This window comes from Sesamum indicum, linkage group LG8 (genome assembly GCF_000512975.1).
Source record: "Sesamum indicum cultivar Zhongzhi No. 13 linkage group LG8, S_indicum_v1.0, whole genome shotgun sequence".
Taxonomy (NCBI): Eukaryota; Viridiplantae; Streptophyta; class Magnoliopsida; order Lamiales; family Pedaliaceae; genus Sesamum; species Sesamum indicum.
In genome coordinates, this window is record NC_026152.1 from 14,804,358 (window position 1) to 14,831,292 (window position 26,935).

At 32.0% G+C, this 26,935-nt stretch overlaps 4 protein-coding genes across 5 annotated transcripts; 3 read left to right on the top strand and 1 right to left on the bottom strand.

The window, feature by feature from the left end:
- LOC105168824 (probable WRKY transcription factor 61) lies at positions 4,765–8,128 on the top strand. Its single transcript, XM_011088981.2, has 4 exons — positions 4,765–4,963; positions 5,943–6,467; positions 6,559–6,672; positions 6,937–8,128. The coding sequence occupies exons 1-4, from the start codon at positions 4,844–4,846 to the stop codon at positions 7,861–7,863; spliced, it is 1,686 nt and encodes a 561-aa protein (XP_011087283.2). The 5' UTR covers positions 4,765–4,843; the 3' UTR covers positions 7,864–8,128.
- On the top strand, positions 12,105–17,272 carry LOC105168771 (ubiquitin-conjugating enzyme E2 2). Its single transcript, XM_011088917.2, has 6 exons — positions 12,105–12,257; positions 12,807–12,940; positions 13,102–13,127; positions 14,522–14,611; positions 14,697–14,785; positions 16,841–17,272. The coding sequence occupies exons 2-6, from the start codon at positions 12,816–12,818 to the stop codon at positions 16,967–16,969; spliced, it is 459 nt and encodes a 152-aa protein (XP_011087219.1). The 5' UTR covers positions 12,105–12,257; positions 12,807–12,815; the 3' UTR covers positions 16,970–17,272.
- On the top strand, positions 19,015–20,809 carry LOC105168773 (cytochrome P450 94A2-like). Its single transcript, XM_011088918.2, has one exon. The coding sequence runs from the start codon at positions 19,129–19,131 to the stop codon at positions 20,659–20,661; it is 1,533 nt and encodes a 510-aa protein (XP_011087220.1). The 5' UTR covers positions 19,015–19,128; the 3' UTR covers positions 20,662–20,809.
- On the bottom strand, positions 23,759–26,935 carry LOC105168774 (vacuolar protein sorting-associated protein 29). Of its 2 annotated transcripts, none has more exons than XM_011088920.2 (4): positions 26,888–26,935; positions 26,212–26,410; positions 24,316–24,453; positions 23,759–24,140 (listed from the first exon to the last, which is right to left on the bottom strand). In XM_011088920.2, the coding sequence occupies exons 2-4, from the start codon at positions 26,341–26,343 to the stop codon at positions 23,844–23,846; spliced, it is 567 nt and encodes a 188-aa protein (XP_011087222.1). In that variant the 5' UTR covers positions 26,344–26,410; positions 26,888–26,935; the 3' UTR covers positions 23,759–23,843. The 2 variants fall into 2 exon arrangements, with proteins under 2 accessions (XP_011087222.1, XP_011087221.1); XM_011088919.2 differs by having other exon boundaries at positions 26,871–26,935.

The window sequence follows — 26,935 nt, forward strand, 5'->3', positions numbered from 1 at the left end:
GGAGTGAAATAATAGAATCAAAATCACAAACAATATAAGTTGTGGGACGTAAATTATAATTTCACACACAAATATATCATAAATACTCTTTGTAAATTGACAAGAAATTGCGAAACTTTCGTTTTTGTTTAATAAAAAAAAGGCTTTTGGACTATTGAATTTGATGGCTCTATCATCACACGTTACACTAATTAATTATAAGTATTTTTTATGTTTTAATTTGCTAATTTATTTTAAGACTGGATGGATGACCATTTCAGCCTCCATTGTCAACTCTTTATCTGTATTAATCGCCGCCATGCCACAAATTTCGATCAGATTAATCACATCATTACCACGATTTTTGATAATTTCATAGCGTTGAAATGTCGGTTGCAACTTGACATACTCATTCAAATTAAACCTACAATAATTCCCTAAAAAAGACAAATAATTAAGTAAGATAACAAGTAAAATTATATTATTCGTGACTGCTTCACAGTGGGTGACTTATAATATTTGATTTAATTCGATTAAATAAATTATATTGATCTCCCTCCTCCTGAAATTAAGTCTAATTATATAAATACTTTGTATCTTTTTAAAATTGCATATGTCTCTTAAGAGGGTATTAGTGTAATGTACTTTACGGGTGTTTTTGTGAGATTACGCTATTGAATATGGAGCTCACTTGTCATTTCAACTGTAATATCAAGAGCTATATTTGTAATATTGCAAATGATATGAAATTTATATAATTTAATTTAATTTAATTTTAAAAATATCAATGTAATTAATTTACCTTTATTTGAAAATTCTTGGAAAATATATAATTGAAATATGACAAAAACGAACAGAAATTAAAAGGGCTGGTTTTCAGCTCCCAGCCTTTATTGCTGACGGATTGAGTCCTGAGTCCTAATACGAAATAAAACATAAAGTTATAATTGAAATTCAGAAGACCTTGTTAGCATCTAAAACACAAGAAAGAAAAAAAAAATTTGAATATAAAATACAAAATGCATAATTACTATTTTACGTATATATATATATATATATATATATAAATACGTGGATGCTTGAAGCCTGTGTACTTTTAGGAATTTGACTTGTAATTTGTGATTTGAAGTATTAATTTTAGAATTAGTTTGAGCTTTCTTGAGAATTGATATAATTACAACTACTTTTAGTGTATGATATAGGAAAAAATGCAATTTTCGTCCATTTTCTTAGGGGCGGTGGCATTTTTGGTCCAATTTTTTGTCCATATCTTTTCCAAAATAGAAGAGTAGAACAATAATTTAAAAATTATGGCAATTTTAGAACAAATGACCCTAATTCAGTTGGAATTGTACACACGAGGGGCACGTAATCGACTGAAATTGGGGGAAGGCTGACGTGTCCCGTTAAATGGTTGATGTGTAAAAAAAAAAATTAGACCCACATCAGCCACTTAACCGGACACGTCAGCCTTCCCCCAATTTCAGTCGATCACGTGCCCCCCACATGCACAATTCCAGCTAAATTAGGGTCATTTGTCCTAAAATTGTCATAATATTTAAAATACTTTTCTACTCTTCTATTTTGAAAAAGACATAGACCAAAAATGCCACCGTCCCTAAGTGGACGAAAATTGCATTTTTTCCTATGATGTAATTATGTAATCCTTGAATTGTAAAGTGAAAAACTCAACTTTACTCTTAACGGAAGTTATATTTTTTACCAAAAAAAAAAAAAAATTGGTAAAATATAAAAGAAATTTTGAAAAAATATAATAAAAAATTTAATTTTGAACGGACGTTATTATAAAAAAAATATAAAAATATGATGCTGGACAAATATTATTATAAAAAATATATATAAATTTTAAAAAATATGTAAAATTACAATTCGGAGTCCAAAAGTGTATTTTGGATAATTCAATCCAAAATTTAAATAATACCTTATGTGACCTCATGAAATAGATTAATTGTTGGATGACTGTTATTAAAGGTTAAAAGAAATTGAAGGAAAAAAAAAAAGACTGAAGTTCTGAATATATGCATTAAAATTTATTCTATCTCAAAGTCAATCCTATGTTTTATTGGAGGACAGCGGATGTAGCTATGTACGTACCATAATTAGTTATTTCAAAGGTTGAAATGGTGAATCAAACCGTGTCAATTACTATAGTATTTATGTACGCGTCTGATGTGTATAATTATCCTATCAAAGTCGTGTTCCAAAATCTAGTACTTCTTAATGCATAAATTGTTGACGATGTCTTTTTTATAAGTAAATAACGTTTCATAAATCAGTCATGTTGTTCGTCAAACATGTGAAAAAAGAACAATAATAGAAAAATAAACGGAAAAGTCTACTATAAAAATACAGGGCATCGAAAGTCAAAGCAATAGAAAATTTGAATATATATATATATATATATATATATTATATCTGAACATATATGTGTGCAACATCGATTATTAATTAGAATTATACGGGGTAAGTACGAAAAAAAATCCAAAATTTTTGTACAAATAAATCAGCTCGGTGTATCCATGACTTTGAACTATTTTATGAACTCTCAATCTTAAATTGAGCATCGAACAAAATTTAAATTAAATGGCAAGGAATATATTTTATACAACATATTCTATTACATTTTCTGATAGTACTAAAATTGATATTATGTCGGGTTAAAAAATATATTTTGTATTTATATACTGAATGTAAATCATAATTAATTAGTTAACTGTATAATAAGGAAAAGGTTTTCTTATCATCAGTTGATAGATACGTTGTATTATATGTAAAAAACTTTTTCTATATTTTTTTTGGCAAAGTTTTCTCTAAAAGACTACGACTTAAACATTAGCATAGTATTTGGACTCGTTTTCGCACTGTTTTGTTATATTTTATGGAGATAGAGAGAAAAAAATAAAGATAAATAAGTATGTGTTAGAAATAGTATGTATGTTTGGATTTATTTTTGGAGATAATCTAAAATAAGTATTGTATGTTTAATGTTGTATTTTGAGGAAAAAAAATTATTTTTTATTATCAAATCATATTCTTTTATATATATATATTTATGTATATGCGTGTGTATATATATGTATGTATTTATGCCAAAACAGTTAATAACATTCAGATAAGGTGTTTTTGTATGATGATAAACATTGTTTATGTTTTGGCTCATTTCAAAAATAACTTGAAAATGAAAACAAATATAGTGTAGATGTCTAGATTTTCAATCCCAAGGCCTAATAGCTAATATGTACTAAGTATACCGTTTTTGCTGCGGCGTTGAATCCCACAAGTCGCAGTGTTGCTTAGTTATAAATGTCTTTTACGATAGTTGTATTAAAAAATTTCAGTATCTTTTTAAAAACTTCTATATGAAATGTTCGTATTCAGTCAAGTTGAATAAGTAATATTGAAGTGGAGAAGATAGTAATTTTTATTTCCCCCCCATAAAATGGTGACCAAATCTACCTATCCAATTAGTGGAGGTCAATGCCCAATTATAATTCATGGGAGACAAGCCCTAGCCTGTATACAGACCAAGATTTGACTTTTCACAACTGTTACATGCTCTTCAATTCTTACCTCCCATCACCAGAGTCAATAGCCAGGGACAAGTTTGACTGGTGGCCGGTCTGACCATGTGACTAACTACTCTACAAACTTCAACGATATATAGCTGTTCAGACTGGAGGGTGGGGGAACCGACGTTTACGGCTCAAACGTAACCCCTCTTCCTCTTTCTGTCTGCCTATATATACCTCTTCTTTAATTTCCTGAAAATTTTATTCAAGCTTCATTTATTATATTATAGTAAACAATATATATTTCATGAGCATCTTTTTTCTGTTTAATAAATTTAAAATTCAATTCGAACTTGATTTTTAAATTAAATAGGAAAAATGTCAAGTTATTGTATAAGAATTTAATAGTGATGTTTAAATACAATTTACATTTAAAAACCTTTGTGTGATTTTAATATTAAAAAACAAAAAAGAGGATTAGAGTCATTGCTGGCTTTACAATATAATTCTTCTAATTAATTATTTTTTTCAGTAATCATTACAAATATGTTATGAATTTCAATCACCAACAATCAATATACCACTTATATATTAATATTATATATAATTAATCAATAACTACTATGATAGTAAACCAACTTGAAAATTAATTAACAGGTAGGAGTGTATACCAAACCCCTCGACTAGATACAGGAGGCTTATCTAAAAAAATATATAAAATACTATGATAGTAAACCAGTAATTACTATTAAAGTAGACCAACACTCAGACATTAGTATGCTAAAAACATGTGTAAATATGGTCCTTTAAAAAATGATCCGCTACAGTTTCGCCGACTAAGCTAAACCATTGGCATATTTGAATTAGTTAGAGGAAACAAGACAAAAAGATATATATACAAGAATAATGAATTTAGAAAAGGGAGTATGTATAATATATAGTATATATGTCTGAATTTTGTAATTTATATAGACATGTTGTCTCAAAGACGTAAACGTTGAAGTTGAATTCTTCAAGTTGTATTTTTACGTAATTAATATATACGAGTGTATATATATATATATATATATATATGACAGTGATTTTATTATTTAATTTCAACGATCTTATTTGGGTAGACATAAGTTATGTGCAATTGGGGCATTGACATTTTTGCACAAGTGTGCTGTCAAGAAGCCCTTTTCTTTGAATTAGTTTAAACAAGTCAAACAGTGCAGCCTCCCTTTCTCGGATGAAGAAGATTATTAATTGCTCTTCAGATCACCACAAGGAAAAGAAGAATTTGTCAGGACAAAAACACACAGAAACACACACGGAGGGTGTAGCTATTATATATGGAGATGGATAGTACTTCTTTGCATAAAGCTGCTGTTCTTGACGGTGCATTCGAGGAGAACAAAGCTTCTGAATCTGACCGTGGCAAGAAAAGCCGCGGAGGAGAGATTGCTTTTCAGGTATTCTTCGTCAAGTTTTAAAAGTTTAAGTTGTTACATAGATATATATCGAAAATTAAGTAAAGCAGAAAAGGGTTCTAAGTTATTTCGCCGTTATTGAGTCGTGTAATTGTATTATATATATATATGCATGAAATCATTTCGCATTCTTGATCTCTTGAATCATTTAGAATGGTTATAAGAATTTGGAAGAATTAAAGTTGTGGAAGAGATCTTTCTTCAGATACATATAAGTTTTCTGAGATAGATATCTTATTTTTCAATTAGCCAAACTCATTTTTTTTAAAAAAAAAGAGAATTATCAAACATGTTATAACATATTATTAAAGTGCTCTGAAACACCTTATACAATACTTTTGAAAATTTTATTTTCCAAGTTTGTTGTTGGAAAATTAATAAAAAAGAATCTTGATCAGAAGAAGCTAACATGCAGCAAACAGGTAAGAAGATAATAGATGAGATGAGACGAAGTTAGAAGGTAAGAAAAAGGTTATTCACTGAAGAAACTTTTGTTCTCGTACAATTAAGGTTAATTATTTTTACTGTACAAAAAGAGTGCGCCAAGAACCTCACAGAGATTAAGGATGTCTAATGCATTTCAAAGTCATAGTCGTCGGCAAATTTGTTAGCTATATATCAATATAGCAGCCCTTGTACACCATTGACCATTTAATAAAGACGATCGGGTATATGCAACTTGTTATAAGGTTTGATTAGGACCATATTAATTAACTCCTATTTTTAACAAATTAATTCGGTTCGAGTCTCTCAATAGAACAATTAGCATAAAAGGTAATTAAACATATATTAGATGTTTATCATTAACTATTTAAGTTATTTTTTATTTTCATATGTTGATCTTTGATGAGTGGTTAATTAAATTCGTTTCTGATTACGATTTAAAATCTTGCTTCGAATTTTTATTTTCTATATAATTTGGGGAAAATCTCTTATGTCCTTTTGTTTTGATGTACTGAAGCTGGAGGATAAACTTGTATCAGCCAAATCCGAGATGGATGAAGTTATGGAGGAGAATCAGAAGCTGAGGATGTGTTTAAATAGGATTCTGGAGGATTACAGAACCCTAGAAATGCAATACAGAGATGTTATTCAACAAGAGGCTAAAAAGTCTCCTACTACAGTTCCTACTCATCAAGATCATGACACTGAAGAACCTGAACTTATCGCCCTCAGTCTTGGGAGAACGTCGAGTAACAAGATAAGAGACGAGCTCAATAAAATACCAACTGTTGAGGATGAAGGGGTGACACTAGGGTTAGAATGCAAACACGACGTGCCTAAGATGTTGTCACAGGCTGAGACGACATCCCTGAATCCCAGCCCTGAAAATAGCTTGGAAGAAGTGAAAGAAGAAGATGCGGGGGAGACACGGAAACATAAAGCAATGAATAATGCTGGTGATGGTGGAGATGATGAGATCTTGCAGCAAAATCCCGTCAAGAGGGCTAGGGTTTCTGTGAGAGTTAGATGCGACACGCCAACTGTGAGATTTAAATTTGTTCTTTTCAAATAAGCGTGATTGTCACAAAAATGCTTGTAAAATGATGGTGTTTTTTGTGTTGACGTTGATTTAGATGAATGATGGATGCCAATGGAGGAAATATGGCCAGAAGATTGCCAAGGGAAATCCATGCCCTCGAGCATACTATCGTTGCACTGTTGCACCATCCTGTCCGGTGAGGAAACAGGTACATTAATCGTTTTTAATTTCAAGTTGCTAGTATAGTAGTGAATTTGACATATATATGCTGAAATTATTACTGATTGATAATTGGGTATGTATTTCTAATTCTGTATAGGAAACAAAGTATAATTAAGTTAATTCTACATTATCCTTTAGTATATGAGCTAATATAAAAATATTGGGTATGTATTTGTAAGTTTGTATAGGAAACAATTCTTTTTATTGGTAACATTTTATTGATAGTATCTTCGTTGTTTTTCATTTAAAGGTGCAACGATGTATGGAAGACATGTCCATCTTGATCACAACATATGAAGGAACGCACAATCATCCACTTTCAGTCTCAGCCACGGCCATGGCTTCCACCACTTCTGCAGCTGCCTCCATGTTATTGTCTGGCTCATCAACATCTGGAGGGTCAGGCTCCTCATCCACCACCTCTAGCCTCAATGGACTAAACTTCTATCTCTCCGAGAATTCAAGATCAAAGCCCTTTTACCTACCAAATTCATCGATCTCCTCATCCTCTGCATATCCAACCATCACTCTTGACCTCACGTCTAGCTCGTCTTCCTCCTCATCTCATTTAAGCAGACTAGGCAATTTTCCTCCACGATACCCAACCACGAATCTCAACTTCAGCTCTTCGCAGTCAAATGCTCTACCCGTAGTTTCTTGGAGCAATAATGGGATCCTAAGTTATGGAACTCAACCATGCAGCAGGAACCAAACTACCACTTCCCTATCTTTTCAAGCAAACCCTAATGAAACCCTATACCAATCCTACTTGCAAAAGAGTACCATAAACCCTAACCAGCAAACCCTAGCACCAGACACCATTGCAGCTGCAACTAAAGCAATCACATTAAACCCAAGTTTCCAATCAGCGTTAGCAGCTGCTCTTTCATCAATCATGGGCTCAGGTGGCGCTAATAATAGCACCACCTGTATCCAAAATGTTGTCGAAAACTCTAAACAAAGTGTGAAGTCTAGTGACCCTTTTCCTACACTCTCTAGCTTTCCATCATCAACTACCAATATTGTGAAGAAATGCTCGCCAGGTTTTCTGGAAAAGTCATCGTCTACAACTAGTTCACAATTGGGAGGGTTAACAATTCTTTCGCCTTCGTTCCCACTGTCAAACTCAAAGAGTAAATCTAACTCTCGGGGTGATAACAGAGATGAACTCATTTAATTGTTTTTTTCAGAGGTTTTTTGTCTGAGTTGATTGGTTTCTTTTACTAGTTAGGTTAGTTGGTGGAATTAATTTGAATGTGATGCAAACATGCACTTAATTTTAGATTTGCTTTGTTTTTCTAGATTGATCATGTATGATGAAGAAATTGTGCACATAGACGGTGAATTAGAATTGAAGAAATGTGGATAATGCATGTGTGTTTTCACGACGCACTCAACCAACTAAGCTGTTGGTTAGCGACCGATCGGCTTCTTTTTTAATTTTTTTTCCTGTCCTTTTTTAAAATTAAATAAGATTTGATCGAGCTCAACCAATTATATATACAATTAGTTTGATACACTTTTCAATATGTATATATAATTGATTTGGGTCTAACTAAACAAGATTTGGGCTAAAAATTTGTCCACAAATCTTGTTTCAAGTCTTGTGCTTGGTTTGTCAAAGAGGTTTATCGACTTAATTGTATTTACTGGCCAATATATTATAGGAGGTAGCAAAACAAAGACCCTAAATATAGGAGTAGCGGAAAGTACCTTAAAATTAAATTTTTTTTCTATAATTGCAGCACTCCGACTATTGAATTCTTAAAAGTAATCAGAATTTGTTACATGGACAAATTGGGGTTTTTACTTGGATTTATTTTAAAAACCAACTTCCACCTAAGTGCTTCAATTTTAAAAAACCCCTGCCGCATAAGCCATGACGCGGAAAAAAGGAATGAAACACTTCTTTTATTTGAAGTTCTTTTGGACTTCATTTTTTTTTTTATCCCTCCTCTATTATAAAAGCAAACTTTGAGTTTACTTTTCATACTAGTTGTCATGACATGATCCGTTCATATAATAAATAATTTTATAAAAAAAATATTATTTACAGGCAATTATAAATTGTCTGTTAATTTTTTTAAAAAAAATAAATTATAAAATTATATATGTTATAAATTATAAAAAAAATATTAGAATACTATTTTATATAATAGAATTTAAATAAAAAAATGACCCCAAACCTTTGTCCCCCAATCCATTGCCCTCGCCACAGCCCCATAGGGGCGACAATGAAACTGACCAGCAGAGGGGGGCGAACACTCCACCCCCCAGCTATATTATATGTTTATAATTTTTTTTAATATTCTCTAATAATTAACGGAAAAGATTAACATCATACTTCTTGTCAATTTTAATTGTTTAAAGAAGTAATTATATCAAGAGAATCAATTTATTAGTTCTTAATTTAAGGCTGCTAAAAGATAAATTATTTCATCAATAATATTTTAGCCCCTAGTAATTGGCTAAGGTTCCATAAATAAATTTTATGCCATGTTTAAATTATAAATCAGGAAAAAATATAAATTAATCATATTTAAAAAAAAGAAAATAAAATCAACTAAAAATTGGTAACAGTGTCATAAATTATTATTTGTGATTGAGAAAATCATTTCTTTTTTTGTATTAGTAATGTCCATGACAATGTTCTTTTTGCAATGAAATTTTATTATATGTATCCATCACAAATATATATATATATATATATATATATTTGTGATGGATACATATAATAAAATTTCATTGCAAAAAGAACATTGTCATGGACATTACTAATACAAAAAAAGAAATGATTTTCTCAATCACAAATAATAATTTATGACACTGTTACCAATTTTTAGTTGATTTTATTTTCTTTTTTTTAAATATGATTAATTTATATTTTTTCCTGATTTATAATTTAAACATGGCATAAAATTTATTTATGGAACCTTAGCCAATTACTAGGGGCTAAAATATTATTGATGAAATAATTTATCTTTTAGCAGCCTTAAATTAAGAACTAATAAATTGATTCTCTTGATATAATTACTTCTTTAAACAATTAAAATTGACAAGAAGTATGATGTTAATCTTTTCCGTTAATTATTAGAGAATATTAAAAAAAATTATAAACATATAATATACAGTAGAAAGCGGAAAATTTAGGAAAAATAGTAAATTGATAGTTAAATCTAATTATAGTGTTATGGATCTGAACTGAATCGGGAAATATAACTTAGTCGAAGATCAAAATTGCCTTAAAATATTTGAGATATTTTATTATTTTATTTGAATAAATATAACTAAACATAAAGGTTAAATTGCAAAATCGAAAAACTTGAATTGGAGCAATCGTAATATAATAAACCTTAGCATCAGTACTGTAATTTGAACAAACTTATTAAAAAAAAAAAACAAAAACAGCAAAATTACATTTTTGATCCTATAATTTTAGGTCGTCAGGTTTTGGTCCTATAACTTACTCCATTTACATATTTAATCATTTTTTTTTGACAAATTTAACCCTGAGCATCTCACATCTGATACTCTTTTGACAAATTTAGTTCTATGTTTATAATTTTGGTCCTTTTCACACTGTAATAGAGCTTATTTTTTATTTTATAACAACGAAACGTAAGAATCAAAATTGTCATACAGGAATAAGTTTGCCTAAAAAGAATCCAATATGAGTTGTTTAGAATTAAATTTGCAAAAAAAAAAAAGGATTAAATGTGTAAATAGAATAAATTGTAAGACCAAAAATACTAATGATCTAAGGTTACAGAACAAAAAATATAAATTTATCAAAAAAAGAAAAAGAAAGAAATTGTGTAAACAAGGTCATTTCAATAAAACCGTCAGTACTTCTAACGATCGATTGTGTTAGGAACAATATATATAATTGTTCAAAACTTTACAAAGTTTATGGGGCTATAACTCTGTGGAACATATATAACTCTAGCAATAATTAATTGGGACAATTTTATTTATGTCTTCTGATTTATAATTTATTTATTCAAATCATCATTATATTTTGAAAAACTACATACACATAAATTGAAAACATTCACATTATTTATTTAAATAATCTCTGTTTATTGAAAAATTAAACGTACACCCCTACAAACATTAACAATGTTATATAAACTATCCTTAGCCTTTTATTGAAAAGGATAGTTTCTATAATAACGTGAAAAAAGAAAAGTTGTGCAAATGATTATATAGTAGGGGTATGAATAAATTATTCTTAATTAATTTTGTATAATAGTCTCAAGAATCTTGATTTATGGACGTTTCTAGAATCCAAACCCATGTCATTATGTTGAGCATCTAATGTGATTCAAGTGGGATCTTATTAAATTGTTGTCGGGTCCAACCCACTGACAACCTTCTTACCTATATTTGTTTTTGAGCTCAAGACAAAGAGCCGACCACGCGTTGTTTTGTTGATCAACTATTCAATTATTATTATTATTATTATTTTGTAATGACGTGATTTTTTATATGCGGATGTATTATAAAATATCATGACCAATTTATCATTCTTGATCTCATAAAAATTGGGCTTTTTTTTATTAATTTATAATGCTTGATTTAATAAAAATTAGATGTAAGTTATTGATATATTAGTGGGACTATAACAATTTGAAACATAATCTTTTAATTAAAAAAAAAGAAGAAACTCAGAAGAAAAAATAAAAATAACAGTTAACTACACATAAATCTTTTATAGAAATCCGGAGTCACACATTCCTCCAAAAACTTTTAGATTTATCTTTGCATTCCCTTCAAGAATTTTTTTTGTTAATCGTAGTATGTACTCCTTTTAAGATATGAACGAAAAATATTAACATAAAAAATTAAAATCATATAAATTTTTAATTTTTAGCTCAACAATATTCTGTATAATTTATCAAAAAAGATATCTCAATAATATTTCTACATTTGAAAGGTGTAAATATAATACGAGCATATATAAAGTCAGAAGGGTGTAATTGTAGTAAAATAATACTCCCAAATTATTATCATTTGATAAAAACGTACCTTTTGACGAGGTAAAAACTAGTCATAGTGGTAATAATTTATATAGAAGGGTGGATAAAAGGTAATGATAAAAATTTACATGTTTTTTTATATTGAGAATGGCAGTTTTTGTTCAAATATTAACATAAGGTGCAAAATCAATTTGAAAAGTACTTTTTAAGAAAAAACATATTTTTTTATTTTTAAAGAGGTCAAATTGTAATAAACCCTAAAAACAAATAAAAAGACCAAAGCTACGAAGAGGCGTCGTTTGGGAAGGCCCACTGAGAATGAGATTTGAGAGTTGAGAGCGGAAATGGTGAGTGCCAGTGAGACTGTGGGGACACTGACAGAACCCAAACCCCACCCCAGCAATAATACACATAATAATATATAGATATAGAATATAGATATAATAATAATCTATGTAGTTGTACGTATGTATATAGAAATAGAAATATAAAGATTCGATTTTTTTTTTCTTTTTCCTTCTCCTTTCTTCACTTTACAAGCTCCCACCTCTACACCAACAAGACTTCACTGAAAAGGCCAGGCCCCTAACAGGTAGCTTATTATGTAATCATTTCTTTCTTTTTAATATTTACCATGGATGATATGTTTGTATGCTTTTAATATTATGAATCGATTGGAAAGTGGATCTTCTGATTCAAGAATGATTCAGAATCTTGATTATGATGGAGAGAAACCCTTCAATGATTTTCTTTTTTTTTTTTATTTATTTCAGCTGTTGGATTTTGTGTTTATGGATAACTATTTGTGGGTTTTGTGTAGAGTAATTTGGTTGAGTAAATTTAGCTGAATAGTTACTCTGTGAATGGGTAATGATTCTGAGAATTCATAGCTGGATATTGTGTACCCTGGCCGACGACCTAATCTTACTTTTTCAAGAACTTTATCTTTTGCAAATGTTGATTTTCTGTAGACGGTGAATTCTTGTGGTGATAAGCTAATTGATGCTTGGAAATAGATTTGATTTTGAATTCTAAATTATTGTTTAGGACATAAATCATTTCTTTTGCAATCCTGTTTGATATATTAACATTTTTGGTGATCATTATGCTAAATGATGTTGTAAATCGTTGTGATCTCTAGGCATTTAAGATGTCGACTCCAGCTAGGAAGAGGCTGATGAGGGACTTCAAGAGGCTGCAGCAGGACCCACCTGCGGGTATTAGTGGAGCACCACAAGACAATAATATAATGCTCTGGAATGCAGTTATATTTGGGTAAGTTCATGATTTCTGTACACATCAAATTAAGCAGGATTCTCTTTTATTTTTGGTGTATAATTGCATTTATAGGTTGGTTTATTTGTTTCATCCAATGCTAATTTTCAAGTATAGTTGGATAAGCCATTTCGTGGTTTCTTTTCTTGTGTGGATTGCAGTCCTGATGATACGCCATGGGATGGAGGTGAGTCATTCTTGAGCTCATGTATTTGTCTATCCTTCTGTTTATTGCCTATAATCCCCAATTAACATTTCTTGTTCATATAAACGAAAGCGTGTTTGCAGACTGTACATTTCTGGATTCCGATGTTCCTTTATATGCAACATACACTGAAAAGCTGTGGCTATCTAGCATCACAGATATTTCCATGATTAGGATAATTACAAGCCATGGATTTAATGCTGCCGGCTTCATGATTCTCATTATGATAATCTTCTATTCTTCATATGCAATGTGTGCTATGAATTAAATGTTTAGGTCTTATCTTCTCCAAACACTTTCTGCTAACTTCTGATGATAAGTTTAGGCAACCAACTGTTTTTGGGATGAGTTATGTACTCTATAAGTCTCTCCCATGGAGCATTTGTGGCTGAGATTATTTTTCCTTTAGACACTGTTAAGGTGCTTATGTCTTGCTTCCTGGTGATGACTCTTGTGAATTGTACTGGATTGTCAATTTACACTATGAACTAAAGGTTAATGGCACTATAACTTCTTTTCTAAATTCAAGAAGATGGTTAGGTAGGTGATCCTACTTGATTCTCTATATAAAAGAGTCTATCTGCCATAACCATGCTGCATAGGATTGTAGAGTTGGTCTATGTTATTGTTCTCTCCCAAGAATGTCTTTTTTGGTTTGGCAGCATAAATCTTTGGAAGATCAGACCATCTAATAATTGTGCACTTGCCTTCATTTTTCACAATGGGCTCAAAAGCAAACTATTTCTGGTTTCATATTGCTTCGCAGATAGAGTTATACAAGACAATTTTCATGCTCGATAGTTGTCAATTTGTCTGTTAATTTTGAATTTATGAGGAATACAATTGACAGCAGTGAATGGATGTGCTTCTAGAACCACATATGCATATACATTTCTCATCTGAGAGCAAGTTTTATGAGACGAATATGTAGAAACAATATTTTGAGAAGGGTGTATTCTAGTTTCTGCTTGCCTTACTTCTTTTTATCGGGATCACATTCTACCTGCAAATAGTCTTGTGCTCTTATGAATATGCAGTTTGATGTTTGAGATACACTAACAAATTGCAAGCATTCCCTGGTATATGATAAAACTGCCATCAGGCCAAACATAAAACAGGATAAAAGCAAAACCAGAAAAAAGAAAAAGAGGCTAAGAAACTACAGAGAAAAGTAAAAGAGTAAGGAAAAACCATATTTTTTGGACTGATGCAGGTTCTTGAGTAAAAGAATAAGGAAAAATTATATTTCTTTGGGCTCATTTGGGTTCATCATATCTTGTGTTCTTTAAAATGTTTTCATTTACATCTTATCCTTTGTTCATGATTATGCTATGCTGGGCTACTTAAATGCCATGGCCATGCTTTGGGTGTGACAGGTACGTTCAAATTGACCCTTCAGTTCACAGAAGATTATCCGAACAAGCCACCAACAGTTCGATTTGTTTCTCGGATGTTCCATCCAAATAGTAAGACATTGCATAACTAATTCAAATGGTTGTGTTATTAGCTTAATTTGAACCAAGACTTCTACAATTGAACCTTTTTTATCAGTTTATGCGGATGGAAGTATATGCCTGGACATCCTTCAGAATCAGTGGAGTCCCATATATGATGTTGCAGCTATACTTACATCAATCCAGGTATCCAGCTATTTGTTGATTAAACATGTGATTGTACTGCTTCATTGCCATGCCATTTCTATTGCTTGAACTGTTAATAGAATGACTGAATGTATACATCTTTGTCTTGATAAATTCAAAAAATATAAATAATTTTTAGCACTTAAATTTTTCAGTTACATGAAATTGTTAATAGAGTTATGTAACTTATCATATATCATATTATTGCAACTATTCCTAAAGAATACTTTAAAACATACGTTGATAGTAATAACTAAAAGTATGGGTATATAGTACTAATAAAGTATTACCCTATTTATTGCTCTTTATTCATAGTTTTTTAATCCAAATCTTGAGACATTAATTAATAACTTAAGAACTCGGATCAAAATTAAAGTAATAAACTAGTGCAATAGATACACAATAAATACTAGACATAAAGAGAATGATTTTGATTGTTTGAATTAAAAAAGAAGTTATTAACTAAACGAGATTCGGTTTCAGAAAACAATGGATACTTGTATCTCAGACCAACTCATATATATTTCCTCAAAAAATAATGATGAAATATGCTTAACCATATCTTGAACACTTTTGGGAAGAAAATGAATCAATATATATTTTTGTTCTATTATTCAAAGTTTGAAAAAAAAGAGATGTAATTATTCATAGTTATCTAAGAAAATTTAGATTAAATAGTTAATAAATTAATTTTACTACAACTTAATATAACGTCTTCATGCAGGATCTTTGAGTATCTATTTTATTCATTTATTATTTAACTCACTAATTACTTTTTTCTTGATATAATTAAAAATATATTTCTGTAATTAAGAAAAAATTGATGTTGGATTTAGGATGCAAAGTGTAAAGAAATCTTTATGATTGTATACATGTATCACTATACACACACACACACACACAAAATATAAGGACAATCTTGTTTAAATATTTAGTCCTAGGAGTTTAAGTGTTAAACTTATTAGTGTTAAGAAATCTTCGTGCTATATTGTATACATACAGATTTATATATACATAAATATATACAAAATATGAGGACAATCTTGTTAAAATACTTAGTCCAAGGAGGCAAGTGTTAAACTTATTCGTTTAGGGGAAGTGAATGAGACCTGCCATATTGTTGAAGGAGGTAAAGTATTTAACCCCTATACTTTACTAGTTTGACCTTAATAATAAAAATATCTTTTATGACAATGTGTTTCTCTGATTACCCAAAATTCTAGTCTTTACAATTTTAAGGAAAACTTAGATATTTTTTTGAACACTAGAAAGGAAGTGCCTGCCGTTATTTGGATTCATTCAGGAGAGTCAAGTCTAGTATGCGACTCGTATAGATCATTGTACAAAAGGTGACCAAAAAGTTTGGGCATCAGTAATATGTAATGGTGCCAAAACATTGAACAACTCTCGCTTTGTTAGTAGATCTGCCATGCATTTGTCTCTCTAAAGCAAAAGACAAGCCTAAGAGCTCAAAATCTAGTTGAGATCCTCCAAAAGTCTGACAGTAGTGGGATGAGATCCTTTGGAGGGTCGTGGATCCTGTGCTGTGCACAATGTGAATAAGAGCTTGTGAATGGTTTCTAAATTTAAATCATGTATCTTAAGCAGATCCACAAGCATGATGCTGTTTCTTGAGGCCAGTAATTCGGCTGTGTTATTTGTGTGGCATCCAAATGCATTTCAAAAGCTGCCACAGCTACTCCGTTATAATCCATAAGAATTCCTCCACAACCACAACTGGCTTTCCCTGGACTTCCAGAGGAGCCATCTGTGTTGAGGTTGTAAGTGTTCAGATTTAAATGGTGTGAACATGAGAATAATTAATCAGCTTTCTGATGTCCCATGCAGCACCTGATATGGACAAGACATGAACATATATCAAAGTAATATATTTTCTTAGTTGATAGAAGTTAAAGATTGTATATATCATTTTATATTGAATATCAGTTTAATCAACCCTTTACCTTATCCACGAATATAGTTGCTTCCTAAATTTGAAACTTGTGAATCGTTGGTAAAACAAACTTGGAATCACTTCTCTTGTTAACTCTGCAGTCATTGTTGTGCGACCCGAACCCCAATTCCCCTGCGAACTCCGAAGCGGCTCGGATGTTCAGTGAGAATAAGCGAGAATACAATCGCAGAGTAAGGGAGATTGTGGAGCAAAGCTGGACGGCCGACTAGCCTCCAGTGCCGGCATTTGGAAGCCTTCATCTGACTAAAATTACTCCTTAAGTTACTGTTTGTGCCAACGGCTTATAGACTGGGATGCTTTTGTTGAATTCCTCGTGACCTGTTAGGCCTATATATTATGTTAAGATTGTTGGATTGTATCATATAAATTGCAATTTTATGCAGACTGCTTTTGGCATTGTATCGGAAACGTATTGCTGGGAACAATTTTACTTGGCGACGAGCTCCCGCTTACTGGCAACTCTCTGTTGCTTGCGTTACTGTTACTAATAAAATTTGCTCTACATAAAGTGTCATTTTGTCCACAGGAGAGAACCAGCCATACTGGCCCTTACAAGTCCCACAGGTTACACCATTAAAGGTGCTAGACCCATTTTCAAAGCTGCAAAAGGTTGACGTCGATCTTCTATTATATTATTAAATATTATATATTAATTCTATATTCTTATATTGATATCTAAAAAGCTCATTTTTTTTATTTGCATATGATTATATGTATGATATATACGTATTTTATATATGTATATATAATAAAAATTATTTAAGTTACCAACTAGTTGGTAGAACAGGATCACTTCTTGGACATGGGAAATGTCTTGGATTTAAACTTATTGACTCCCCATCAATGTGGTGTGCGTTATTTCTCCATCGGACAAGATATTTTTGCATAAGGTATTGTTCGGTTTGGTTAAACTTTTAAAGTTTGGTCGAAGCTTCCTTGGAAATTTATATTTGCTCAAGTTTATCATACTATCTGATGTGAAATGGTAGCACACAAAGAAGCTCCGTTTCAGGAATATATGTTTGCTCCAAAGCATCATTTTTCTTCAATGTAGTACGGCATTATATATTCGTCATCATAAGCTTCCAAACAAGGGGTTTAAAAAGGTATATAGCAGTTTATTCCATAGACAGGGAAAATAATGTGGTTCCTATTTCATTTGTTTCAGTTGAACGTTTTTACCCAAATTATCATCAAGAGGACTTTGAAATGGTACATTGTTTGGTTCCTACGACAAGCGTCACATAATCTGGTATATATTTTCTTATCTTGATCGAATACTTTTACGTGAAATATTATCTATTTTTATCGAAATTTTACAAACATCACAAAATGTTTTTATCGAAAGAGTTATTATAAGACAAATTTATCAAAATATTTAGTACTCGGGGATAAGTGTATATTTATTAATTTAAAAATAATGTTACATCAAAAGTATTTGAGGATGAGCAAAGTGTATTTATTCCTTTATTTAATATACACACATTATGTGTATATGATACTTTTATTATATAGTTTATGATAAGAAAAAGTTTCTATACACATAATCTATTCATATTGAATAAATAAAATAAAAAACAAATAGAATTTGAAATACAGAATGCAATTAGAACACATGCATCTGCCCTGTTTGGATATTTGTCCCAATGTGTAGAGACTAGAAGGTCTTAGTACTCTTAAGACATTTCCTATTTTACCTTAAGAAGGAGAAGAGAAGTTGGCAAAAAACTGCTTTCTTTTCCTCATTTCTTGCGTCACCCATCAACAAAATACAGCACACACTCCTTTCTTAGTTAAGAAGAAAATTTATATGAAACTTCATTAGGTCAAAAAGTTTATGAGCTTTTTGTATTATTATTATTATCTTCAGAATTGGAAACAAAATCAGTTATGTCCTTTCACTATTATGCTATAAAATTATATAAATGAAATGTTTTTAACACAAACAATTGGAATTTTTTTTTGAAATTTTTAAACAAGAAGTAAGAGTGACATAAAGTTCGTCAGAAGCAATATAATTTGTTTTTTTAATTTTCATAATTAATATTAAAAATTATAATTGATCTTAATTAATCACAACATAAGTATTAATTATTATTTGTTGTTGGAAATGAAAGTGAAAGATTAGTTATAAAACCCGGCAAAGAAGAAAAGCTATAGATGGTAATTGCGTGTATATTCCACATTTTCTTGGAATCATTTCATTTGGATTATGAATTAATCATATTCTTCTACCAAAATTCGATGAGTTTGGGAGAAGTGATGTATCACAAAATGGCTCTTCTATAAATACCCACCTATGCTGTCATGATCTTACTCACAAATTCTTCATATCTATCTAAAACAAGTTCTCTCTCTACAAAAGAATATGGTCGACTTTCACTTTTCAGCTTCACTCGTCTTCTCCATTCTTATTCCTATACTGTTCTTCGTCATATCCAAGTTGAAAACCTCAACTTCCAATCCCACAAAGTTGCCGAAATCCTACCCAATATTTGGTTCATTCTTCGCAATCTTGAAAAACAGGGAAAGGTACGCCCAGTGGACATCAGAGATCATCACATCCACACCCAATCTAACTTTTACCCTCCGCCGTCCCTTCGGGCGGCGGCTGGTCTTGACGGCCAACGCCACCAATGTCCAGCACATCCTCAAGTCCCACTTCAACAACTACGAAAAAGGCGATTTTTTCAGGAGCACTTTGAGGGACTTTCTTGGCGACGGCATTTTCAACGCCGACGGCGAAAATTGGAAGTTCCAGCGACAGGTTTCCAGCCACGAGTTCAACACCAAATCCCTCAGGAAATTCCTGGAAACCGTCGTGGATTCTGAATTGTCGGACCGTCTTGTTCCGGTACTGGAAAACGCCGCGGCCCACGAAACTGTGCTGGATTTTCAGGATATTCTTCAGAGATTTGCGTTTGACAACATTTGCAAGATCGCGTTCGGTTATGATCCTGGATACCTGTCGGCGTCTCTGCCGGAGGAGAAATTAGCCGTGGCTTTTGAAAAAGCTGTGAAGCTCTCCAGCGACAGGTTCGGCTCGTTTATCCCTTATTTCTGGAAAATCAAGAAGTGCCTTAACATCGGATCAGAGAAGCAGCTCAAGATTGCTGTCAGGCAAGTCCGAGAATTCGCGAAAGAAATAATCAGGGAGAAAAAGCAACAGCTTGATGGAAAATCAGGCCTGGAATCATCATCAGCTGACGATCTCCTGTCCAGATTCTTGAGCTCAGGCCACTCTGATGAAGATTTTGTTGCTGATATAGTGATAAGTTTCATGTTGGCAGGCCGAGACACGACTTCTGCTGCATTGACGTGGTTTTTCTATCTGCTTTCAATTAATCCAGAAGTAGAAAGCGAGATACTGAGAGAGATTAAAGAGAAGCAAGAAGCGACTTCAGCTTATGATGAAGTGAAAGAAATGGTTTACATTCACGCTTCGCTTTGTGAAAGCATGAGGCTTTATCCTCCAGTCCCTGTGGATACAAAAGAAGCTCTGAGTGACGACGTTTTGCCTGACGGGACGGTGGTGAGGAAGGGGACGAGGGTTACCTATCATCCCTATGCTATGGGGAGGGTGGAGAAGGTGTGGGGCAAAGACTGGGCGGAGTTCGGCCCTGAGCGGTGGCTGGAGAGGGAGGAGGCGGCGGGGGAGTGGAGATTTGTGAACAGGGATTCGTATACTTATTCAGTGTTTCAGGCGGGGCCCAGGATTTGTCTGGGGAAAGAGATGGCTTTCATACAGATGAAGAGGGTGGTTGCCGGCGTCTTGCGGCGGTTTAGGGTCGTGCCTGTGGTGGTGGAAGGAGCGGAGCCGGTATACATAGCCGGTTTGACAGCAAAAATGAAGGGTGGTTTTCCGGTGAGAATTGAGGCGAGGGCTGAGGCGGCGTCTTGATTTTGATTTTACCCTGATTAAATTCTCTTAAGAATGTCTTTACTATTGAATTCCATAATTAATTATTATTTATTTCATGAAAATCAAATACTAGATATTATTTTAAGAATATCAAACGACGAAAATGGTACCATATTACTATTAAGTTTATGCAATATAAATATTTTGATATTTAGGTTCACGTTAAAAGATTTTATTTTATCAATCTTATTTATCAAGGTAAAATTCAATACAATTTATATAATATTATATTACAAATGAGTAAATTATTTTCTTATTAAAAAAAATAATTTATCCGATCTGTACTTTTTAAAATAAAAAAAATTACCTCCCCACATAAAAAAGTAAACTATTACTCTCTTCACAATGCAATGAGATAATATACTTATTTGCAATATTATAAAATCGCTTGGATTTTCCTTTATTAAGATATTATATCAATATGTTTTATTATAATATTTATTTATTTTGAAAGGACAAAAAATGATTTCATAAAACAAAACAATATGGGTTGACTTTCAAATTTGATTTAGTAATTCATAAACAAATGTGATGATTATCAATTCTTTTAAATACTATTATCTATTAGAGACGAGTTTGCTATTTAAATTTGATGAATAAAATGATCAAATAAATCCTTAAAAATCAATTATTTAGTTCAATGGAAAGAGTCACATCACACCCTTAGATTCTATTTGTTTTTTATTATTAGATTGTATATATATTTAATACATATATATAAACTATTTTTTTTTAAATTCAAAAAAGGCAAAACTAAATAAATATATAATATTTGATATAAAATTATATTTTCCATCACCCTAATAACTTAAATTACACAATTAACGGCGCCTCTCTCTGTGGTTAGAGGTGATGGTGATCAAAGTGGTGTGTTGTCGGACCCACATGCAGAGGTTATGTAATTTACCAAGATATCCTCGAATCCCAAAATCCACAGGCAAAATGACAATTGTCGAATGGGCGGTAACCATAGCATTTCCCGATGAAAGGAAAGGAGTAGACAAAAATAAGTGATTAAATTTATACAGGGATTCGTAGGGTGGTGGTAGTATTGCTGGTGTTGGACCCTAAATTTATGGGTAATTATATTTTTTTATCATGAGATTTGATGTAATTATATATAAATTTTTTATTATTTAAAAAATTATATATAGTATTTTTAAAATTTATTTTCATCGAACAAATAAATTCTTTCATTAATTAAAATTCACTAAATTGCTGATATTAATAAAAAAAAATGAATGAAAATTGATATTTACTCTTAATTGACTTAAAAACTAACTATTACAAATCAAATAATTTTTTTCGACCTAAACTACCTTATAACGGTGAATATATACTCTTTCACATGCATTAATGCGGGAAAATGTATGAGGGTAGTTTGGTCATAAAAACATATTTATTTGGCCTGCTATAGTGAGTAATAAGTCAATCAAGGATAAATATAAGTTTTTTTGAAAATTTTTTGTTAATATCAGCAGATTCGGTGAATTTTGACTAATGGAAAGATTTATTTGTTAGGCGGAAGCAAACCTCAGAGGTGCTAGATGTGATTTTCTCAAACCACAAGAGGTTTATGTGTAATTAATCAAATTTTAGGAGCGGGAAGTATAGTTATTTCTAATTTTATTGAATGATTGTCTCGTCTATAATTTAAATTATTAAAAAACAATATTTTGATAATAATATTTTAATATATTTTTCTCAATATGGGGAGTTTTTAGAATAGAATTGTAGCACATTTGGTCATATAAAATAAAAAATATAGCATAATTTGTACCCCAATGCTACAATTTTAGCTAATGGAATCAAATACATTAAACCCTTAAATTGCAGGATCAAAAATATAATTTTGTGCAAAAAAAAAATAGAAAAAAGATTTAGACCTAGTTTACATTGTTAGACCGAGCCGGTATGCATAATGGGGTTGACAGCAAAAATGAAGGGTGGTTTTCCGGTGAGGATTGAGGCGAGGGCTGATGAGTAAGGTGGGGTCTTGATCTTAATAATCATTTCCTAACTATTTTTCTGAACTCATTAAATCCAAAAATTCTTACATGCAACTGTAAGAATATCAAATAATGAAGATGGTACCAAATTAAGTGATGAGTTTATATAATATTAAGGGATAATTACACTTTTTGAAATTTGATGTAATTACAAGTAGATTTTTTATAGTTTAAAAATTATATTTAGTATTCTTAAAGTTTGTTTATGTTTAACAAATAGGTTCTACATTAGTTAAGAATCATTGAATTTGTTGATATTAATAAAAAAAGTGAATAAAATTTGATATTTATCTTCAATTTACTTATTATGGATTTATTGCAGGTCAAATAATTTTTTCCGACGTAACTACCCTTATAATTATAAAGATATAATTCCTCATAACGTTAACGTGAAAATGTACAAGAATAATTTGATCTGATTCATAAAAAGATTTATTTAATTATAAAAAAAAGTTATCTATTTTTTTTTAATATCAACAAATTCGATAAATTTGATTAATTGAAAAACTTGTTTATTAAATTGAAGCAAACTTTAGGTTATTAGATGTAATTTTTTCAACTACAAATAATTTATATGTACTATACCAAATCTCAAAAAACGAGAGTGTAGTTATCCCTAAAATTAATGAATTTAATAATTATGAATTAATATTTTGACATTTTAGTTTTATGTAAAATAAGTTTATTTCAGTTTATGTAAAACAATTGCTAACAAGAAGAGGCCGCCAATGGCTCAGAAAATTGCAATTTCGGCTTGTATGAGCAGCAGCGGCAGAGAATATGATATGAGAGAAAAGGGAAGAAAAAATTTCACGTGATATATAATGGAAGAAAGCAATATATATAAATTTTTCTATAATTAAGAAAGGAAATATTAAAATAAAGCGGAGAAATATTTTCGTTAAGTCATGTTTTTTTCTCATTTTCTCAATTTCCCATCTTCATTTCACACCATAGCATTTCCACCAGCAGGTGGATGGTATTATCACAACCCCCCCCCCCCCCCCCCCCCCCCCCAAAAAAAAAAAAAGAAAAGAAAAGAAAAAAAATCCCACATGAAGTCTATGTTGTACAATGTCAACCAAAAAACAGAAGGAAAAACCGAAATCCAAGATAAACACATCCACCAGTACATCATCCATGATCAGTAGGTTAAGCTGTTGCTGTTGTTGTCTTCTTAAAATCAATCTTGTCGACCTTCACCTCTCCGTCAATGAGTTCATAAACATAGACCACAACACGTAAACCATCGATGTCCATGAGAACAAAGCTCGGGTTGACATCATAGGTGATGCTGCTGAAGGCACCAGTGGCTGACCCGGGATTTATAACGACCCCAGCTTCATGTTTGTAAGCAGTAAACTGGTGTGTATGGCCAGTCACAAGAATATCGACGTCCAGCTGCCTCTGGAGCATGGCCAACGAGTCCAAGTCGCCCCATGGAATAACCTTTAGGAAAAGTTTATAACAAGAGAATGAGCATCAATGTGACCGCTATGAGGACAAGTAAAGGAAAATGTTTTAGCAATGTTCTAAGTATGAGGAAACCAATCATCAATGCGCCAAATATAAGGCGCCCAAGTTTTTCAGGAGAAAATATCAGAAAAAAAGAATGAGAACACACCTGATGTCCATGGCATACACCAAGCTTAAACTGACCAATTGTTAATGTTTTGGTCTCTGGATAACGCGTCTCCTCATCATATTCACCACGAGTGATGTGTAAGTCGGGACAAACAGTTTTCAAGTAGTCATGAACCTCCTGCGAGTATAAAGTCGATAAGGTATAATAATTCCAAAAGTAGTCGTTTCCCAGGTCAGTCTAGACGTCAGAGTCCCAAAAAGTACCCAAATTACTAGTACAATATGTACCAATAAAAGAAGCATACAACACAAAAGTTAAAATTTGTACAAGACTGATGATTTCAAGCTGTAGTCTGTCGTATTACATACTGAAATCACACTTTCAAACAAATGCATTTCTGGACTTCTTGGATGTTGTGATCATGCCGAACTGTGGTTCAATATATTACTTACTCCACTTTCCCCCATCAAAGAATGCTCTACTAACTCTTCTTTCACAAGAATATTTAAAATTTTACACAGTAATTTTTCCCACTTCAATTTGTTGGGATAACTGATAAGTTTTGATGATTAGCCCCTGCAGCAGACTTGATAATACATGTACAACTAGCAACGCAGAAACCACATTATGACACACATCAGCAAGTAGTTTAAAACTTGGCAGCTGATCAGGAATCAAGGCAACAGTACTTATCTGCTTTGAACAATTTACTTAGGAGAAGATCAGGCAATTGTTTGACCTGCACCCTGCCGGTCAACTGAAAAAGAAGTGTAAGGGACAGATGAAGAAGGCCTCAGGAGGAATTTTCAGCATTTAGATTCCACTCTTGAGTTATAGGATCACAATGGCCCCCATAAGACCTATAAGGAATTTAAACTGCCTGATAAATCATAAAACTGCAGCATGTTCAGATCACTGACCATGACATGTAGACGCACTTAGGTTTCAGAGATTGAGAAGAGATTTACCAATAAGGTTGATATGATGATTAAGTACTTCAAAGTTGAATATGGAGAACTGAAATTTTGTTTGATGGGATTCTGATGGTGAACTCCAGGTAATGCAACAAATGTAAGGATTCAATTGTGTCGTAGATGGAGGCCCAAGGGGAGTAGAAAGGTCTTTACTAAGGACCGTAAGAAGAGTGTCAAATAATAAGAATGGGTTAATTCAGCACCACATGTTCTTAACGGCAATTGCACGGCAGAGTGTGTTAGGATTTTTCAATATTTATTGGCAAATAATGCATAAATGACACTTTCTCCACCTCAAACTTTAAAGTTAAGGACCAGCACCATAATGAGTATGAACAAACAATAACTTGAGAATAACATGCAAGGTACAAAGAAGAAAAGGGCAATCGGATCAGTGACGATGAGAATTCAATGCAGTCAATAAGTTCATAGACACAATGGACTTCCACCACCTATTTTCACGGATATTACAACAGAAGCTGAAGTTTAAGGGGAGCTATTGTTCAAATGCTACATCCAAGTGTATTAACTATTACATAATCCATTTCCCAGAACACCAGCAGTATTCTGTGACCATCCAGTAACCCATCCACAAATACCTTTTCAAGAAGAAATTGGTCTTTCTTATCATGGTATTTAAACTGCACCTATAGCAAACTAACAAGAAACCACTTTTGTAGTTTAAAACAAGCCCCTTGAACATCGAGATGTCAATTCTAGTCTTAAAGATGCAATGGAAAAGAACAAGTACTTCTATAAATAAAGCACCAACCCTAATTACTCCAAAAACTAATATATACTACTACATTAGTGCAAGCTAAATATAGATAAACCATCAAGCTGCAAAACCACAATCCAGTGAAAACAGCATCAAGTTTACAGCAGAGCTATATTCCATGGACAGATTTTCTCCAGCATAAAATACTCCCTGAAACTTTTCATCAAAGAACATAATACTTACTTTCGTACATAAGTTGCCCGTGCAAATGACGTGCTGGATCTTTCCTGGAACGAGCATGGACTTGAACTTGGCTGGCAGATCCGGCGCCCTATGTGGTATGTGTAAATCACCCAATGCTAGTACTAGCACCATCTCTAACCACTTGAGTAATCAAAATTCAACCTTTCTTCCTGGAAGTCCTCAATACAACTCAAAAATTCTGCAACCCAAAGTTCAGAGTTGAGCAAAGAATTTGCCTACATATAACATGTGAAATTTCCATCCATATAATACTAAAAACTATACAGAAACACATAAAATTAGAGATAAATGGGCTTCCAGGAATTTTTATCAATGATCACCCCTAGTATTACATTCTTTAAGCAAAACTCGGAATCTGCGAGAAAGGGGGCAAAAAGAACACAAAAATCCGAAACGCCTGAAAGGAGGATAAACGAGTAAAATTGTACAGTAAATGTAATACTTAAAAATGAGTTCGTTTCTATACCACGTCTTTGTGTGATCATCGTTCGAAAATTCTCCAGGTTTAAATGAGAACCCAATTTATGAAATGCCGACAAGATCAACATAATCAACCAGAAGTATTTTCAAGAAATCAATCAATCAAATTTAGGTACGCAATGAAACATTAGAAGTACTCCAAGCTATCACATTAGTACCTGTGCCTCTGATCTACCTGAAATTTTTCCCCTTTTACATCAGAACGGGAAGCGCATACAGATCA

Bases quoted from the DNA above. Each gene is read 5' to 3' on its own strand.
- LOC105168824 (XM_011088981.2), top strand. From the start codon at position 4,844: ATGGAGATGGATAGTACTTCTTTGCATAAAGCTGCTGTTCTTGACGGT. The intron at 6,468-6,558 runs GTGAGATTTAAA...ACGTTGATTTAG, and splicing joins TTAGATGCGACACGCCAACT to ATGAATGATGGATGCCAATG. The intron at 6,673-6,936 runs GTACATTAATCG...TTTCATTTAAAG, and splicing joins CCTGTCCGGTGAGGAAACAG to GTGCAACGATGTATGGAAGA.
- LOC105168771 (XM_011088917.2), top strand. From the start codon at position 12,816: ATGTCGACTCCAGCTAGGAAGAGGCTGATGAGGGACTTCAAGAGGCTG. The intron at 13,128-14,521 runs GTGAGTCATTCT...TGGGTGTGACAG, and splicing joins TGATACGCCATGGGATGGAG to GTACGTTCAAATTGACCCTT. The intron at 14,612-14,696 runs GTAAGACATTGC...CTTTTTTATCAG, and splicing joins TCGGATGTTCCATCCAAATA to TTTATGCGGATGGAAGTATA.
- LOC105168774 (XM_011088920.2), bottom strand. From the start codon at position 26,343: ATGGTGCTAGTACTAGCATTGGGTGATTTACACATACCACATAGGGCG. The intron at 24,454-26,211 runs GTAAGTATTATG...TTATACTCGCAG, and splicing joins CGGGCAACTTATGTACGAAA to GAGGTTCATGACTACTTGAA. The intron at 24,141-24,315 runs GTGTGTTCTCAT...CTTTTCCTAAAG, and splicing joins GTGTATGCCATGGACATCAG to GTTATTCCATGGGGCGACTT.
- LOC105168773 (XM_011088918.2), top strand. From the start codon at position 19,129: ATGGTCGACTTTCACTTTTCAGCTTCACTCGTCTTCTCCATTCTTATT.